Source organism: Entelurus aequoreus, linkage group LG20 (assembly GCF_033978785.1).
Source record: "Entelurus aequoreus isolate RoL-2023_Sb linkage group LG20, RoL_Eaeq_v1.1, whole genome shotgun sequence".
Taxonomy (NCBI): Eukaryota; Metazoa; Chordata; class Actinopteri; order Syngnathiformes; family Syngnathidae; genus Entelurus; species Entelurus aequoreus.
The window spans coordinates 47,832,270-47,852,316 of NC_084750.1; the positions used below are offsets into that span (position 1 = coordinate 47,832,270).

At 40.8% G+C, this 20,047-nt stretch overlaps 1 protein-coding gene and 1 long non-coding RNA gene across 2 annotated transcripts in view; one reads left to right on the forward strand and one right to left on the reverse strand.

The window, feature by feature from the left end:
• Positions 1-5,958: 5,958 nt before the first annotated feature.
• On the reverse strand, positions 5,959-7,843 carry LOC133636353 (uncharacterized). The gene is made up of 3 exons (XR_009822227.1): positions 7,688-7,843; positions 7,506-7,576; positions 5,959-6,148 (listed from the first exon to the last, which is right to left on the reverse strand). It is a non-coding gene; the product is annotated as an uncharacterized LOC133636353 (long non-coding RNA).
• A 6,260-nt stretch (positions 7,844-14,103) lies between these two features.
• LOC133636327 (zinc finger protein 37-like) overlaps positions 14,104-20,047 on the forward strand; it is a 497,781-nt gene continuing 491,837 nt past the window's right edge. Inside the window, exon 1 of the mRNA XM_062030237.1 lies at positions 14,104-14,346. Within this exon, the coding sequence (XP_061886221.1) occupies positions 14,272-14,346 (75 nt within the window). The 5' untranslated portion in view covers positions 14,104-14,271. The remainder of the gene's footprint in view (positions 14,347-20,047) is intronic.

The window sequence follows — 20,047 nt, forward strand, 5'->3', positions numbered from 1 at the left end:
CACTCTATTCACTTTTTTAATATGTCAAGTTATGAAATGCCATTACAAAACAAATTGAACTGGGTATATCCCCATCAACAACGGGCTTAATTATTTATGGCAGTCATTATGAATAATGTGATTGTTTCAGGTGCAAAAAGCAAAGATCCACTATCCCCAGACTATGTGCCAAGTATATTTGAGCATGGCCAGTCACCTCACAAATGAATACTCAAATGTTCAATGGAGATCTTTGAGAGAAGACAAAATGTCAAGCAGCGTAAGAGAGAGCGCGAGAGGGCATTGGCAGCAGCAGCAGCACTTGTCAATATTTCCCAGTCTGTCCCTTGTGAAAATGATCAACTACCCGCTGGTGAAGATGTGGTGCACGCTGAGATTGGAAAAGAAGGCAGCTTAATCCACTAGATGTTGAGGGCACCAGAGGATTAGCTGCTGTCTGTATCCATGTAGAGAGAGTTTTTGGACTCGCAAGACAAAAGTATACCATGATGGAAAATATCATACCCATCTCTTTATTGTCATCTGATGACAGTGGTTTCACAACATTAGATAAAATTGTACAAGTGTCATGCGCGCTTACAAATTTATCCGACCCAATTGTACCATTTGAGTAATGATGTTGCATCCATATTTTTTCTGTAATAAATACCAGGAAAGAATCTTACAGAAACAACTTTTTCTGTTTTACTTCCAACTTCTTACAGTTAGGGCAAAACCATCGTTGTGGGACTCGTTTTATGCCAAGACATTTCATGTGGAATGCTTTGATGCTGCAGTTCTCGGATGAATGTGAACATGTTTCACCCAATCCAGCCATGCAGGTACAGTGGCAGCACAGGATCTGACCATCTTTCGCTATTGCTACCCAAGGTCTGAGGGGAGGATCATTCATCCATTGAGAGTGTTTTACCTGAAACAGATAATATGACATACCTTATATTATTATCAGTCCCTAATTGGGATATAATATACAAGGCTAGACCTCTTACTGTCCATTTATGCATATTTTACCTGGCATTTGGTAAATGTTCTCATGAATCATTCATTAAATTAGCCTGAAAATTTAAAACTGGTTGAGCAAGAAACCAAAATGAATTATCAAGCATGAATTCTAAAAATTATTTTTGTAGAAACTGTTTCATGAGCTCTATACTGAATAGTTGGAAATTATGTAATGTTGTTTTATTGTAGGAATTAATTTCTCAGATTTCAATATGAAGCTCCTGGAAACATTTTTTTTACAAAGCAATTTTTGATATAATTTTTTTATAATATTGTTTGGTCACGTCCTTAAACTGAATACGATACATTTTCAGGCTAATCTTTTATTACAAAAAGCCACCTGTTCAAATATGCTTAATCAAAAAACTGTTTCACAAAGTCTGTTGGAGCCAAAATTCCTTATTTGTTTATATTGTTTTTGTTTTTATTTTCTGTAATTGATTGTTGGGTTCAGCATGATGAATTTCCTTTGCGGCAGATTGCTCCGCCCACTTCTTGTTAAGAACCAGGAAGTGTTGACAGGGAGGTGACTGTTGCCATGGTGCGGTTACCATGGTAGCCTCCTTTAAATTGGGTTCAGGTGTGAGCATGGGCAGGGCGATTGGAGGACAAACAGTTTTCGATCGTGTTCGTGACGTGGACGTGGTCGTGTTCGTGTCATGTCGTATCGTGTCATGTGGTGACAATTATGTGATAATGTGCCAATCAAGGTCAGCATACTTTGTTATAGAATTTACATTTGATTTAATTTAGATAGCTGGAATAAACGGATTGTCATATCCAAACACATTAAATTCTACTGGACATTCTATTATTTTCACGCGTCAAACTGGTCAACACAGTCGCCCTCGGTGCCAGCCCAAAGGTAAGGGCTGTACATTAAGTCGAAAACTTTAGTCTTCATTCGTTTTGGAAAAGGACTAAGTTTGAATGTCAGTAAGACACACAGTGGACACTTCATTAGGAACAGGAAGTAAATAGACTGCAAGCAGCGCGCAGTGACGTGTGCACCTGGAGCGCACACTGGGACGGTGCATGTTCAGCCACAGGCCGGGCTGTTTCGCCTCCTTTGGACCGGGAGAAGAGCGGACGGGATCGTCGTTTGGAGCCAGGAGCAACGCAGCGACAGGCAGACGGAGGACGCCGTGCTGATCAAGACGGAGGACGTCGCGCTGATCGAACAACAGCCACGGCAGCCGCAGCCCTCCACGTTTTGAGTGACAGCTGAGCAGCGCTGGGACACGCAACGCTGTTTGAAGTTGTGTACTCTTTTCGAAGATATTGAACTCTTTTCGAAGAAACTCTTTTGAAGACAAGAACAAAGTAAAGGTATGTAGCGCGCTACACGGGTTAATAGATGGCCATATAATAGTGTGTGCACACAAAGACAGAAACAACAAATCCAATGCATTGGTGGTTAATATTCATTGTTATTTAACCCGTTCGTGGGTACATTTCTATGAGGTTTTGTGCATGATTGCAACCCGTTCGTGGGTACATTTCAATTACAAGGTGGTGTTTTATGATTCTTTGTGCAAGCCCGTTCGTGGGTGAGGTTTGATTTGAACAAATGCAAATTAATAATTGCGGGTTTTGATTTTTGGTGTTTTGACTGACATTAACAAGGTTTCCATATATTTGATTTGATTTTGAATTTGTGGGTTGTGTATAATCATGGATCCTGGAAAAGGCAAACACACTCAAAAAATTGAAACATTGACTTTAATTAAATTTATTTTGTCAACAGGTTCCACATAAGTGTATTATGTTGGTTAAATAATTGACCCAACTAGATAAAATTACTTCTGTTCAACAAGAGATATTTAAGTTTATCCAATCGAATTCAGTTATGTTATATGGACATAAATAATATATATACAGGCTACATGTTTTACATTTGTCCTTTAAACATATATTTTATTTATAGAAGTAAAATAATAAATTTAAGTTCAATTTATAAAAATAGGTTTTCATCCAATTTATTTTATACTAATTAGTGTGACATAATTCTAGTTTGTCAACAGGTTCCACACAAATGAATTTTGTACACCCAACATATATTTGTCATTTCCTTTATTAAGCGATATTTATTGAACATTTTGTTGCCACTTGGTCCAAAATAAAACCCTAACAGATATTAGGGTGCAGCATGGTTCAACACCAACAGTTGCAAACTGCTTTTATGCAATCCAACAATCCAACAGGCTTGCAGTTCTCAATTTTTTGTTTTTGTAACAGCATTGTAATCTAACCATTTTTAATATTGTGGAGGGAATACCCTGAAATGTAATTATATTGACAAACATGCCAACTTGTTTTGCATCGTTACCCAACACTAACAATTATAAACTACCTTGATGCAGCATAAACAAACAAAACATCCCTGATTTGTCAATATTATTGTGTGACAATATAACAAACTTGTAGTTCTCTTTTTTTTTAAACAGCATAATAGTCAAACTATAACAACATGTGCTGCTGTCAACCTTTAATTTAGTAGTGTGGAAGGAAAACATTTTTACAAGCATGTCAGCTCGTGTTGCAGCCACTACACGAAGTTCTTATGGTCCTCTGGTTATGAAAGAGTTTTCAATATCTACGTAAACAATAACTTCAGCTAGAAGATTTGCTATTTCTATTTCCATTCAGTTGTCAACAAATTTGGTGCTGCATGGTCTCTCACTTAACTTGTCACTTCAGCATCCAAATCAATGTTTGGTTCATTCATACAGTTTGTTCTTGAGCATTTGTACCTTGGCTGAGAGTCTGCCAGCATCCAGCTGAAGGAAGAGCTTTTGAAGTCCTTCAAAGAAGGTCTTCAGTTCCTTAGGATAACTGAGGTTCAGTGCATATATTACACCCATTAAGAGTGCATATGCAGAGGTGACGTCTCCCAGGTCATGAAGAACTTCAACACCCTCGATCACTATTCCAACATCAGCTGGAGGAGTGGTGGCATCACCTCCCTCGACTTTGATGATGTAGATGCCAAGGGTAAGTTGCTCAAGCTCCCTCTGTGCAGCGGTGCCAGCAGTAGAAAGGACACAACCAATCTATGAAATCACAGATTTTGTAGAATTCCAAAGATTAACTTTTGCCTTTTAGGTTTCCTTTTAATGAAAATAACTAGATACTTCAGAAAGTGCTATTTGTGTAAAAATAAGATAAAGCAGTGCCGAGTGATTCCAGCAAAATTTTAGAGAATGAATCTGTCACCTGAGTTATTTAATCTAATATATATATTTCTTAGAGTTGGCTGTTGTTACAGCAAAATGGAGCACTAACGAAGCTTCACCCAGGGCACCAACGAGCCATCAACGCCAGTGGCTTTGGTACCACCCCCACAGAGGTTAAAATTTAAAATTATTTATTACAGGTAGAAACTAAACTATTAAAATTACCAACCAGGTATTCTTTGAAGAGGATGTTCGGGTCTTCGTTGAGGTAGATACAAAGCGCCCTGAGGATGCACTCCCTCCTCTTTTCAACAGTTTCATTCTAAAGAAAGAAAAAAAATACAGAGATATTATTCTGACTGTTAACTTGTCAAAACTGACTCGCTGGGGCGGCTAACAGTGGTTAGAGCAGTCGCCACATGTAAAGAGGCCGAAGGTCCTCGAGGCAGCAGCCGCGGGTTCGACTCCCTTTGCTGCATGTCTCCCCCTTTCTCTCTCACCCCATCTCATATCTGTAGCGATAGCAAAACATACCTGTGTGATTGGGACCAAAATCCTTCTGATGGTAGTCCCTGCAGAGCCTCCTTTCTTCTTGAACACTTTGATGAGCTGGGCAGTGTGTTGGTCAAGCTGTGCATGGAACTTTGAGACAAGGGGACCAGTAGTGATCCTCACAAATTCTGCTTCCACCTGAAAACATAATGTCCACAAACAACATATTATTGGTACCTATTAAAGCATTTAACATTTAAAACAGAAATACTTTCACAAGAATGTACAAAAACAGGTTGTACTGTAGTATAACAGCCTTTCCTGTGTTACATTTTACACAAAATGATTAACATTCCCATGTGACTGGAAGCCATTACAACTCTCTCTCCCCTGCCCTCCATGTCTGTCACTATGCAATATAGCAGAATTGCAAAAAATAAATAAATTGAAATTGTTGACTATAGCCGATTTAAAAAGCATTTCATACCTCTGCGACAGTGAAGAGTCCTGGCCATCTGATCTTGAACTCCATGATCATGGGCTTGTCTCTGACGACCTCTTGCCTTCTGCGAAGGTCTTAGCCATCTTTTCTTTGACAACTTTATCATTATGTCTCTTCTTGACCTCAGATAACGCCAATCTTTCCCCTTCAAGGCTGTCCTGGGTCTCTCCAGCAGGAAAGGGGGGGAAAAAATTGACTTCGGCTTTCCTTGGTTTTTTGACATCATAGGCGGGCTGACATCTATCTGCAGGTTTGTGCTTGAGGGAATTGATGCTCAGTTCTGGGCACCCCAAGTTTCTAAGTTTTGTCCTGTAGTTTGCCATCTTATACTTGAGGCTTATTTTCCAGCCGTAGAAACCACAGAAGGATCTCTGTTCTCTCAAACATGGATGTGCTTTGATTAAAGCTTCAGCAACAGACTCAATTTCCAAGTTTGAGGGATATGCCTTGAACTTGATGATTTCCTGAGCCAGACTTTCCAAGATGTCTGATTTAAGTTTATGACCGGGGGTCAGAAGAACTCCATTTGATACAAAGTCCTGGTTTGCACTTCGAAGTTGCATCTCCACGTCATATGAAAACTTTGGAATTTGGAATTCTGTGGGCCAATGTGATCGAGAAGATTCTGAATCAGAGGAGAGTTTTAATGTGTCAGAAGATGACAAGGATGCTTCTTCCCCACTCTGGTTCATGCTGCCTTGGCTGAGGTCTAGAGCATCTGACAAGCGGATGATTTTCACTGTGCTCTTGTCTTGAATGTCGCAAACTTTGTTAAGGTTAACAAATTCGTTATCAAAGTCACTGTCCATGTACTGGAGTCTAATGTCCTCCTCTATATCAAACTGACGTTTGATCTCATTTGCAAGATCCTCAACAGACATTGGCATGCCTGATTCTATGGTCAGTTTTTCAGCATTGTTGGAACCAAGGATAATCCGTAGTTTTACTGGTGCAGCCATCATCCAAATGAGTCAGTCTAGAGAAGATGAAAACAAAAGTATGAAGTCATTAAATATGTATACATTAAAAGCATTCAAATGAGAAAGAAACCAACTGACTTTGGTCATATGTAAAACGAACTGGACACTGAAGCAAACATTGAGCAATCCACAGACAGAAGCCAGTGGCAATGATAGTAGCATGGGAAACAAACGTGTCATACTATGGTTAACAGTGCTCAAATTAGTTGATTTAGGTTGGAATAGGCAATATGACATTTTTGACCAAATACCTCAATATCGATATTGTGATGATATAGTGGGGATGACTATGGATGACTATGGTCTTCTAGAAAATATTTACACAACTAGATTTTTGATAATAATCATAATTTATATGTGGGTAAAAGCAAATAATTGCTAGTTCAGAAAATGTCATCACTTTAATGTAATGGACACACTTTGAAAGAATGTAGCCTTTAAACCTAGGAAGAGACTATACTTATGCCATATTCTGATAGCTTGACCGTATGTGCGCGTCACGTACGTAACTTTTTAAAAATATATTAGCTTTATGAACCTTGGGTTAGGTGAACGGTCTTTTGGGCTGAGTGATTGTGTGTGTTGATCAGGTGTTTGAATTGTATTGGCGTGTTCTATGGAGCTAGGAGCTAGCAGAGGAGCTAGGAGCTAGCATAACAAACACGTAGTGTTTTTATGCAGGATTAATTTGTGGCATATTAAATATAAGCCTGGTTGTGTTGTGGCTAATAGAGTATATATATGTCTTGTGTTTATTTACTGTTGTAGTCATTCCCAGCTGAATATCAGGTCACCCCCGGCTCTCACAGCATCTTCCCTATCTGAATAGCTTCAACTCCCCACTAGTCCTTCACTTGCACTTTACTCATCCACAAATCTTTCATCCTCGCTCAAATTAATGGGGAAATTGTCGCTTTCTCGGTCCGAATCTCTCTCACTTCATGCGGCCATCATTGTAAACAATAGGGAACTTTGCGTATATGTTCAACTGACTACGTCACGCTACTTCCGGTAGGGGCAAGCCTTTTTTTAATCAGATACCAAAAGTTGCGATCTTTATCGTCGTTGTTCTATACTAAATCCTTTCAGCAAAAATATGGCAATATCGCGAAATGATCAAGTATGACACATAGAATAGATCTGCTATCCCCGTTTAAATAAAAAAAATTCATTTCAGTAGGCCTTTAACTTCGGCTAGTGCTAGCGCTAGCGTTTAGCATTCGCGGCTAACACCCGCTTCCCAGCTCACCACAACGGCTCTACTGCTCGTTAAACATAACCAGATGCTCCCGTTGTTGGTGACATTTACCCTTGACAAATGCCACTGGTGCTTTATTTTAGTAGCTAACCTACCTGCCTGGGGGTCGGCGGGGTAAAAGCAGACCGAAGGTAGTGTAGTTTTATCATGCACTGGCTACTGCTCTCTGAAGCACAAACACAACGGAAATATAGAAGTGTTATATCACAAACACACAATTAAATCATGCTCAATATGTAAATAATACAATAAGTATTGATGAAAAATGCCCTCCTACCTCTCAAGCCAGAAACGCAGACAAATGGTGACGACCGTTGGCAAGTTCACCGGCAAAAACAAGAAAGTTGATTCAGAGTTTGCGCACGTGTAGTGTGAAGCATTTGAATTTTCTTCTTACTGCCACCTTCTGGATGTAATAAGTATTTCAATCATAATTCACTTCAATTAAATGTTTTGTGATCAACCAACACATAATTATTTTGTACACATAACCAAAGACACAATTACATGGACTTTATTAGAAAAAAATATTTTAACATAACAAAGACATGTATTTTAACTAAACTGAAAACATAAAAATTATATATAGTGCACAACACACCTCATTCACTTTTTTGAGTGCATGATGCTTTGGAAATGCATGATCATGCGTTAATGGAGGAGTTAAAGTTAACACATTCAATTGGTGACACAATTAAAGGTCAAATGGAACCCTCACAGGCTGAATTGTCAGAAATGACTGAAAATCAGTCACAGCCTACAGACATGGAAAATCAGGTGGACACAAATCAAACATCTGCTGTAAAAAAACGCACAGTGAAAATGACACCAAAAGCTCTACTGATGAGAATTGAAACACTTCAGAAGGAGAGAAGATCCAAATTAAACAAGGCAAGCAACATGCAGAAACATATCATGGAGAGGATGGAAAATGGAGAGGACAAAATGGAAGTGCAATCGTCTTTCACCAAATATCTCAATGTTGTAAAGGAAGCTGCAAGTGCACACCAATCCCTCCTACCAATTCTACCTACAGAGGACCAAATCAAAAACGACATATGGTACAAAGCCAAATTGATCAATGTACATGAATTTATTGAGCATGTTAACACCTGGATAAAAACACCAACCCTGGAAAATATTGAGGATTTGGAAAACGAAATTAATCCAAATGACAGCATTTCTAATGTTATAAGTCACAAATCACATGGGAGTCACACACACTCTGGTTCTAGTCGGTCAAGCACCTCCTCAGCTCGCAGACAGGCAGAGGCCGAAAGGGCTGCCCTCGCTGTCCGCTCTGCAGCTCTAAAGGAAAAACATGCATTGGAAGAGGATGAGGAAAGGATAAAAAGGAAATTGGAAGAGGAGAGGGAAAGAATCAGAAAGAAAAAGGAAAAGATGGATCTGGATGCTCAATTGGCAGCTGCTGATGCGAAATTAGCAGTTTTAAAAGCTCCCAGCCTTCATGCTTCCTCCCATACAACATCTGATGGCATGAACTCCTACTTAAAGAAAACCAAAGAACCACTATTCACTCTCAACCCCCAGGCTAAAGACTATCAACCCCTCACACAGCAGCAGTCAAGCCAAGCTTCACCACCACCTCCAAAACAGTCTATACACCATCCATCTGAGCAACAACAAATAACAGCATGGCAACTACAATATAGGACACCACTTCTCATTCAACCACCCACCTTTTGGCAAGAGCAACAGTCCATGCTTTCACACCCTAAACCCATACAGGTACAACTGCAACCACCACCTTCTTTACCAAAACATCAGCAAGTCTCTTGGAATACAGTGCAGGACCACAGCCCTACAACCCACATGGACCTCCCTGTACAGCAAACTAACATTTCCCCTCCAACCAATGGCACCCCTACTGTAATTGATTTATTGCACAGGCAAAATGAGATTGCAACATTGCAAATGTCGTTGCAAACTTCTCATCTACTCCCACCAAGGGAGATTCCCTATTTTGATGGTGATCCATTACTCTACAGAACCTTTGTCAGAGCATTTGTGCAATGTGTTGAGAAAAACACAAGCAACAAAGGAGACTGTTTGTACTATCTGGAAATGTACACTAGGGGTCAACCTAAAGAACTGGTGCGTAGCTGTCAACACATGCCCCCAGACAGAGGCTATGAGATGGCAAAGTATTTGTTGGAAAAACACTTCGGTGACCAATACCAGATAACAGCAGCTTACATGGAGAAAGTGTTCAACTGGCCTGTGGTGAAGTCTGAAGATGTACGAGCTCTGCAAGCCTACTCACTTTACCTTCGAGAAGGTTGCACTGCCATGGAAAACTTGCAGTATATGCAGGAACTTAATATGTCCGCTCACATGAAAACTGTAATCTTCAAGCTGCCGTACAAGCTGCGAGAAAGCTGGAGAGTCTCTGCATGCAACATATTAGAAAACCACCATCGCAGACCTCAGTTCACAGACATTGTTGCATTTATTGAGCGACAGGTGAAAATTGTCTCAGACCCAGTCTTTGGAGACATCCAGAATGCACCACAAAGTACAGGAAGTAACCCTGTAAAAGGAATGAAATCACAAGGTAAACCTAAATTCCAAGGTAGCAGTTTTGCCACAACCATTAAAATCGAAACCCCTGATGCGGAAAGTAAAACCAGATTCAAACCTGCTCCAAAGCAAAGTGCATCTGCTCCTATCACAAACGCCTGTGTTTGCTGCTCTAAAAATCATGCTCTCGACCAGTGTCCTCAATTGGAGGAGGAGACCCACAGGGAGAAGATAACTTTCATAAGACAGAAAGGAATCTGTTTTGGGTGTCTTCATGTTGGACATCTTAGCAGGCATTGTGATAAGCGCTTGACCTGCAAGATATGCAAGAAAAATCATCCAAGTCTGCTTCATATTGGTCAGAAGGAAAGAGCAAGCAACATAATTCCAAACCAAAATAAGGCAAGAGGACCATCTGTGAGTAATGCACAAATATCGCTGCAAACATGTGAACAAACGGGGGCTGGAAATAGGATTCTGTCAATTCTGCCTGTACAGATAAAGTCCAGCAAAGGACACCCAGTCATAAAAACCTATGCATTCCTGGATCCGGGCAGCACAGATACATTTTGTTCTGAAAATTTGATGACCAAGCTCAACTTGAAAGGAAGAAAAACTCAAATCAATCTCCTAACCATGGGCCCAAAAACATCAATTTCCAGATACATGCTGACAGACTTAAAGATTTCAAGCCTTACTGGGCAACAGTTCTACGACCTTCCCAAGGTCTACACCCAAAAAAGGATGCCCATAACTACAAACAACCTCATCAATAAAGAGGAGTTGGCTAAATGGCCATACTTGGATGGCGTCACTCTTCCTTGCATTCAAGCCGATGTAGAGCTAGTGATTGGGACCAATGCATATAAACTGCTTGAACCCTGGGAAGTGGTGAACAGTCATGGAAATGGACCATATGCCGTTAAGACCCTATTGGGGTGGGTCATCAATGGCAATCCTGATTACAGTAAGAAGAGGAGTAAGATTGGCTGCTCCACTACTACTGTCAACAGGATCTCCATAACAAAGCAAGAGGAGCTGCTGCACAATCAATATAACCATGATTTACACGACAGGTCATCAGAATACCAAGAAGACATTTCTAGAGATGACATGAAGGTCATGAAGGTCATGACTAAACCGTGCAAGCTTCAAAATGGACACAACACTTTGGAACTTCCCTTTAAAAAAGATGATGTGTCTCTGCCCAACAAAAAGTACGCTGCTAGGCAACGCATACTTGGTCGGAAAAGGAGGGAAAGATGCAAGATTTCTGATGTCACCCAATGGCCGTACATTAATACCACTCAAATTCCTGCAGACAAAGCCTCAAGAGGAGTTGAAGTGGATCAGGAAATGTTTCTGAAGAAACAGAGGAAGAATGGCCAGCTGATATGTTGGAGTATGGGATCGCAGCGGAGGACCCTGAGAGGTCAGTCGCCTGGATCCTGAAAATGACTCTATTGGAGATGAGTCAAACGAGGAAATCACTAAGTGACAAAGTGGATCAGGAAATGATGCGCATTAAAGCTGCACTAAAAAAGAAGACAAGTCCAATACATCTCTGACCTATGCTGGAAACATTGGTTAAGAGAGTATTTACCTTTGCTACAGGAGCGGCAGAGGTGGAGCAAACAGAAGAAGTCTCGTCCCAAATGACATTTTGTACTGATCGCAGACAACGCCGCTCCACGTGGCTCTTGGTTACTTGGAAGAGTCATGGAGACTTATCCAGATAAAAAAGCATTGGTGTGTTCTGCTAAAATCAAAACTGAAAAAAAACTCTAACTCAAAGATGGTTATTTGTTTATATTTATGGCTCCATTTTTATTTATTTTGAATTGTTCATGGCATCCTGCCCTTCTCAATTGGGGGCCGGAGTGTTGGAGCCAAAATTCCTTATTTGTTTATATTGTTTTTGTTTTTATTTTCTGTAATTGATTGTTGGGTTCAGCATGATGAATTTCCTTTGCGGCAGATTGCTCCGCCCACTTCTTGTTAAGAACCAGGAAGTGTTGACAGGGAGGGGACTGTTGCCATGGTGCGGTTACCATGGTAGCCTCCTTTAAATTGGGTTCAGGTGGGAGCATGGGCAGGGCGATTGGAGGACAAACAGTTTTCGACCGTGTTCGTGACGTGGACGTGGTCGTGTTCGTGTCATGTCGTATCGTGTCATGTGGTGACAATTATGTGATAATGTGCCAATCAAGGTCAGCATACTTTGTTATAGAATTTACATTTGATTTAATTTAGATAGCTGGAATAAACGGATTGTCATATCCAAACACAGTTCTACAGTACTGGACATTCTATTATTTTCACGCGTCAAACTGGTCAACACAGTAGCCCTCGGTACCAGCCCAAAGGTAAGGGCTGTACAAAGTCTATAATAGTTTTTTGAAATTATGTAATGCATAGAGAAACATTGGAAAATTTCAATATGAAGTTTGTGAAACAGTTTTTTAATTAAAAGCATTTTTGAACAGGACGCCTTTTGTAATTAAAAAAAAAGCTTAACAATGTGAGTTTTCATTAGAATCACTTCAGTAGTTTTTTCACAATCACACTGTTACTGCCACGCGGATTTGTAAACAGACAGTAGGCTCTTCTGTGTGGGCTTTTTCCTTACCTTGGTCATGAGAAGAAATCCATTCTTGTTTGGAATCTGCCATATCAGCCCATCATGCACAAAACCTGCTGTAAAATACTTGTAGGCATCCAGACTCTTGTATGCCTTAAGGTCCTTTCCAGTGTACGGAGATGGTGAATCGACGAGGTCATTATAAATGTCTGGATATGAGAGATCAGGCAGGTCGGCTGTTGCAAAATGCTCAGGTGATTTTAGCATGCTTCTCGGTAAAAGGTACGGATCCTTTGTGCCAACAAGGTTCAACTTCTCTCGGTAACGTTTCTTGGACTCTTCATCCAAATGCACAACTTCATTGGATAGCAAATCAGCCATAATTCGGATGAAAGCGGTGAAAATGTAGCGCAGAAATCAAACTGAATCTGTACGAACACGTAGGAACGAGCTGACCGGTTGACCGGCAAGATGGCGGCGTAACACAAAGTCACGTGATAAAACCACGTGACTGCAAAGCCTCTATAGGAGTCTTCTGCTGTGTGGGAAGGTTTTAAAATCAATTGTAAAATGAACAGGGAGCCAGTGCAAACTCTGAAGAGTTGGGGTTATATGCTGGCATCTCCTGGCCCCTGTTAAAAGTCCTGCTGCCGCCTTCTGGACTAACTGCAACCGGGAGAGAGCTTTTTGGTTAATGGCAGCATAAAGTGCATTGCAGTAGTCCAGGCCACTTGAAATAAAAGCATGCACCACTTGTTCAAAAAGGTTAAAAGATAAAAATGGTTTTACCTTTACTAAAAGACAAAGATGATAAAAACAGGATTTTAAAACGCCATTGACTTGTTTGTCAAGTTTAAAATGGCTGTCTATAGTGACGCCAAGGCTGCTTTTGCAATGGTCCCAAGTCAGTGAGGGCCGTACCAAAAACTGACATTTCCGTTTTTCCCTCATTCATTATTAAAACATTCTGAGCTAACCAAGCCTTGACATCACATAGACAGTTGAGAAGGGGTGTCAGGGGGCCGTGGCCTTTTCAAATTGGCATATACATTTGGCAGTCATCTGCATAAAAGTGTAATATATATAAATATAATGGCAAAGGAAATTGAAAAAGAACATGAAAACCTCCCACATTGTAAAATACATTATAAAAACGATTAGCATCAAAGACAAAAATAATATCATGAGTGTAATATTTATTTTGTTTCTTTTTTTTCTTTCCTTATGCTACTGTTGTTTCAATACGTTGTTATATATTTGAATATTTTTACGAAAATAAGTAGACAAGTTTACTTTTATTTTCAGAATAAGTAAATAGTATATAATTAGATAGTTTTACCGGGGGTGGGAGCTGATTGTACTTGTTTCTCTCGCGAGATCTGAAAAAGAGCTGGTTACTTATTTCTCTCGCGAGATCTGGAAGAGAGAGCTGGTTACTTGTTTCTCTCGCGAGATCTGACAAGACTGCGCGCGAAGCAAACACGGCGAGGATAAAGCAAGATGGCGTCTGACGGTGAAGACGTTATTGCAGTGTTCTTAATCTGTGCGTCCATGTACACATTTATGTCCTTTATTACACTCTATTCATTAATAACTGTTTGTATATTAGTCTGAGCGCACTTTGATGCTAGCTTAGCTTGCTAGTTAGCTTAGCTTGTTAGCTGCTAACAAAGAAGTGATGAAAACACATCGCTAAGCAGAGATCAAGTGTGAGTGTAAAGTGTTGTGATTGTGTGAAAATGTGCGAAAGAACCATAGCAGAGTACGAGGAGGAACTTTGTCCAACAAAAGAGGAGAAGGAGCGACAACATCAAGTTGTGTTACACACAACAGGTTTGTTTACTTCTTACTCTCACATCTTTACTAACTTTATATTTATTATTAACACTATTCTTCAATAGATTGTCTATAGGAAGATGAATTGGATGATGCACTGATTGTTTTATGTTGTTCATAAAAACCAGACAATATTTATGAGAGGTTGATGTTCCTCTCAGTTTGTGACAATGTGTATCAACATGTTTACACAAAAGTCACACAGTCACCGGGGGAATATTCCAGAGAGCAGGTTAAGTGCAAACTCCTGAGTATGTAAATAAGAGAGGTAAGACAAAGTCAGAGTCAGTTACCATGGTAACTGACTCTGTAAACCTGTTAAGAACCAGGAAGTGTTGACAGGGAGGGGACTGTTGCTATGGTGCGGTTACCATGGTAGCCTCCATAAATTGGGTTCAGGTGTGAGCATGGGCAGGGCGATTGGAGGACAAACAGTTTTCGACCGTGTCTTGTCGTGTGGTGACAATGCTTTGATAATGTGCCATTCTAGGTTAGCATACTTTGTTGTGTAACTTACATCTGATTTAAAGGCCTACTGAAATGAAATGTTTTTATTTAAACGGGGATAGCAGATCCATTCTATGTATCATACTTGATCATTTTGCGATATTGCCATATTTTTGCTGAAAGGATTTAGTAGAGAACAACGTCGATAAAGTTCGCAACTTTTGGTCTCTGATAAAAAAAACCTTGCCCCTACCGGAAGTAGCGTGACGTAGTCAGTTGTTCACTCCCTCATATTTTCCTATTGTTTTCAACGCAGCTAGAGCTATTCGGACCGAGAAAGTGACGATTACCCAATTAATTTGAGCGAGGATGAAAGATTTGTGGATGAGGAAAGTGAGAGTTAAGGACGAGAGTGCAGTGCAGGACGTATCTTTTTTCGCTCTGACCGTAACTTAGGTACAAGCTGGCTCATTGGATTCCACACTCTCTCCTTTTTCTATTGTGGATCACGTGTTTGTATTTGAAACCACCTGGGATACTATATCCTCTTGAAAATGAGAGTCGAGAACGCAAAATGGACATTCACAGTGACTTTTATCTCCACGACAATACATCGGCGAAGCACTTTAGCTACGGAGCTAACGTGATAGCATTGTGCTTAAATGCAGATAGAAACAAAATAAATAAATCCCTGACTGGAAGGATAGACAGAAGATCAACAATACTATTAAACCATGTACATGTAACTACACGGTTAATAATTCTCAGCCTGGCAAAGCTTAACAATGCTGTTGCTAACGACGCTAAGGCTAACTTAGCAACCGGACCTCACAGAGCTATGATAAAAACATTAGCTCTCCACCTACGCCAGCTCTCATCTGCTCATTACGACCCGTGCTCGCACCTGCGTTCCAGCGATCGACGGTACAACGAAGGACTTCACCCGATCACCGATGCGGTTGGCGGCCCGGAGACGGAGGAAGTCAAGGTGAGGTCGTTCGGCTAGCGCATCTGCTATCCTCAAAGTCCTTCTTGTTGTGTTGCTACAGCCAGCCGCTAATACACCGATCCCACCTACAACTTTTTTCTTTGCAGTCTCCATTGTTCATTAAACAAATTGCAACAGATTCACCAACACAGATGTCCAGAATACTGTGGAATTATGACATGAAAACAGAGCTTTTTTGTATTGGCTTCAATGGGGAAGGCATACCTCTGTTCCCCGTGCGTGTGGCGGGAAATTTAATAAAAGTGCACTTTATAAGTTAACCCGGCCGTATTGGCATGTGTTGCAATGTTAAGATTTCATCATTGATATATAAACTATCAGACTGCGTGGTCGAAGGCCTTTAATTTAGATAGCTTGTAATAAAGGGATTGTCATATCCAAACACATTTCTACAGGACATTCTATCATTTGCACGCGTCAAACTGGTCAACACAGTCGCCCTCGGTACCAGCCCAAAGGTAAGGGCTGTAGCATTGAGTCGAAAACTTTAGTCTTTGTTTTGGAAAAGGACTAAGTTTGAATGTCAGTAAGACCCACAGTGGACACTTCATTAGGAACAGGAAGTTATTAGACTGCAAGCAGCGCGCAGTGACGTGTGCACCTGGAGCGCACGCTGGGACGGTGCATGTTCAGCCACAGGCCTCCTTTGGACCAGGAGAAGAGCCAGACAGCGGACGGGATCGTCGTTTGGGGCCAGGAGCAACGCAGCGACAGGCAGGCAGACGGAGGACGCCGCGCTGATCGAGACGGAGGACGTCGCTCTGATCAACAACAGCCACGTACGGCGGCCGCAGCCCTCGCCGTTTGGAGTGACAGCTGAGCAGCGCTGGGACACGCAACGCAACGCTGTTTGCAGATTTGTACTCTTTTCGAAGATATTGAACTCTTTCGAAGACAAGAACAACACATAAAGGTATTTAGCGCGCTAATATAACAGTGTGTGCACACTAAGACAGCAACAAAAAATTCAATGCATTGGTGGTTAATATTCATTGTTATTTAACCCGAGCAGGTGTGGCATGCAGGTGTGGCATGCAGGTGTGGCATGCAGGTGCCAATCAGGCGCAGCTGAGGGGAACAGCGCTAAGGGAAGAAAGCAGGAAACTGAACAAAAATAAGATCGCTGACAGGAAATAAAACACAAACGGAGGGAAAACTAAAACATAACCAAAACTGTCAGTGACAAGCCTGACATTCACTAAGTACAAAGAATAACAATTATGATAACCATCTTGAACCTTTTCTTTATTATTATTATTGTTGTTGTTGTGTAGATGTTCACATGTCTAATATTAAGTATTTATTATTTGTTTACTTACTTATTATAAAAAAAGTATTTACTGGTTCACTGTTCTGTTAAAAAACAGAAAACAACAAATGATTAAACTGCTAGGATATGAAAAGGGGTAGAATAAATAAGCTCTGCTTCTTCCTACTCCTTTTCCGACAGTTATATTTGTTTATGAGTGAGGCCATTTTTTGGGGGTGTGTTGGTATGGACTAGGTAGTGAAGAATAACGGTGCAGTGCTCTCTACCGTTATTAAAAAGAGACGACTGACTTTTATGACAACTTTCCTGACATAAACACCCAGCGATCATGATGGAGTATCAACCTTTTGTCTTAATAACTTTCATAAAGCAATCATTGACAGTGATTTGGTATAAAAAAAAGTCTGCAGAAGACTTAAAAATCTTAAAAAATAAATAAGCCAATATTTGATGATATTCACACCCTGATAATACAAAAGTCTCACACATGTTTTGCTTTACAAAAATAATTATATAACCAAATTATCTATGTAGGTACCATCTATGTGTGTGTGTTTGTAGATGTTATGATATTTATAATAAGGGTTTTAAAAATTAATGAGTAATAATATTTATAAAAATAAAGTTTAATGTTTTTTTCCCCCCAAATAATGATAATATATGATAATAACAACCAACTAGTGTTATTTGAGTGGTTATGAAGTATTATCATGACGTTATTAAAAAATTAATAACTACAAGTACTCAACACTCAGCAAAATATTGTATTTTCAAAATAAGACTTGTACTATAACAGACTAGCAGAATGAAGACCATATATGTGCCATGTGTTTTTTAGTTGGTATCATGTTTAATCATAGTTTGTTATTGAAGGTGTGATACAAATTATTACCCACACATATTTCTTAAAATAGCATTTTTTTCAAAACAAGAGTTGTAGTAAAACCAACTGGACACCATCTATGCATTTACCAAACAAAATGCAAAACGTTCAATCAGTGCACGTATTAAAAGTTACTTTTAAATGACATGATGAGGTAAAAAGATGTAAACAAACCTGATCTGTGTAGCACAACTTGAGGTTTGAAAACAGCATCCAGTAGTTCTTGTTGACGCTCTTTTTCATCTTTCGTCCCTCTTTGTACTCTGCTATGGTTCTTTCAAACACTCCAAATATTTCTTCAACGACAGAATTTAGTCTCAACTTTCTGACCGGACACATTTTTTAAAGAAACAAAACCTGCGTGTTGCTAACTTCCGGCTTTTCTTCTTCGCTGGTTTCTCGCTGCAACGATCAAACGCGCGGACTTAAAGCTGATTTTAAAAGTTGATTTAGGGTTGATCAATTAATCAATCAAAGTTTATTTATATAGCCCTTAGTCACGAGTGTCTCAAAGGGCTGCACAAGCCAAAAGAGACCCTACCCTCTCATTCCTCCCCCATGTAAACCACATCACCAAAACTGCATTCTTCCACCTCAGAAACATTGCCCGTCTCCGGCCCTCCCTCACACCCTCTGCTGCCGAAACCCTCATCCACGCCTTCATCTCATCCCGGCTAGACTATTGCAACAGCATCCTCTACGGCATCACTTCCAAAACCCTCGATAAACTGCAATATGTCCAGAACTCCGCTGCCCGCCTGCTCACCGGAACCCGCTCCAGAGAGCACATCACACCTGTCCTTCATGACCTCCACTGGCTGCCTGTCAAATACAGAATCCCCTTTAAAATACTCCTCACCACCTACAAGGCACTCCATAACCTGGCTCCACCCTACCTCTCTGACCTCCTCCAGCCACACGTCCCGTCCCGTTCCCTCAGGTCTAGTGATGCTGGCCTCCTGGAGGTCCCCAAGACCAGGCGCCGAACCTGGGGCGACAGGACCTTCTCCGTGGCTGCCCCCTTTCTCTGGAACGCTCTCCCCAGGCACATCAGAGATGCCCCCTCCCTCCCTACCTTCAAAACCACCCTAAAAACTCACCTCTTCACATTAGCCTTTCCAAACTGACCCTGCCCTTGGTGTTTCTTTATTATTATTATTTTCTTTTCTTAGTTTCTTTTCCTAATAAAGTTGTTTTAATCCCTCCCCCCACACACGTGTAAAGCGACTTTGTGTATTTAGAAAAGCGCTATATAAATCCCAGGTATTATTATTATTATTATTAAAAGGACATCCCACATCAGGGCAAGAAAAAACTCACTAAAAAAGTCAACCCAATGGGCACAAAGAGAAACCTTGGAGAGGACCATAGATGTGGGGGTTCTGGGGAGCCTGGCTGCCCTGACGGAACAATTGCTGCAGGGTACATGAGAGACTCCTGGGAGAAATGGAGAATTATGTGCCTCTCAGTGCTTACCATCCAGGACGTGGAAGACCTCTACCTATTTGGAACCGTGATCGCTGGCCATCTGCTGATTGGGCTGGGCATTGCTTTGGTGTATCCTCAAATTCGGTGGACGATGGCAGACATTCAAGGAGCCCAAAGGCTGCCCGTCACAATGGAAGACATGGGTCGGGCTGTGGGAACACAGACTGTGGCCATTTCAGAACTGAATCGTAAGTTGGATCAGGACTCTCTCCAGAGACTGCAGCGCTTGCAGAACTCTGCTGCTCGTCTTTTAACCAAAACCAAACGACATGAGCACATTACCCCTGTACTGGCTTCCCTTCGATTTAGAATTGTACTTATTGTTTTTAAATGCTTACACCAAGAAGCCCCGCCCTATCTTATTGAACTGCTGCAGCCTTATTGCACCAGCAGGACCCTGAGGTCTTCAGACCAGCTCCTCCTGGCTGTCCCAAAAACTAGGCTAAAAACCAGAGGAGATGGATCCTTCTCAGTGTCAGGGCCCAGACTGTGGAACAACCTTCCACTATCTATTAGATCCTCCCAGTCTCTGACACTATTTCAATATAAAAACATATTTTTACTCCTTGGCGTTCAAATCCA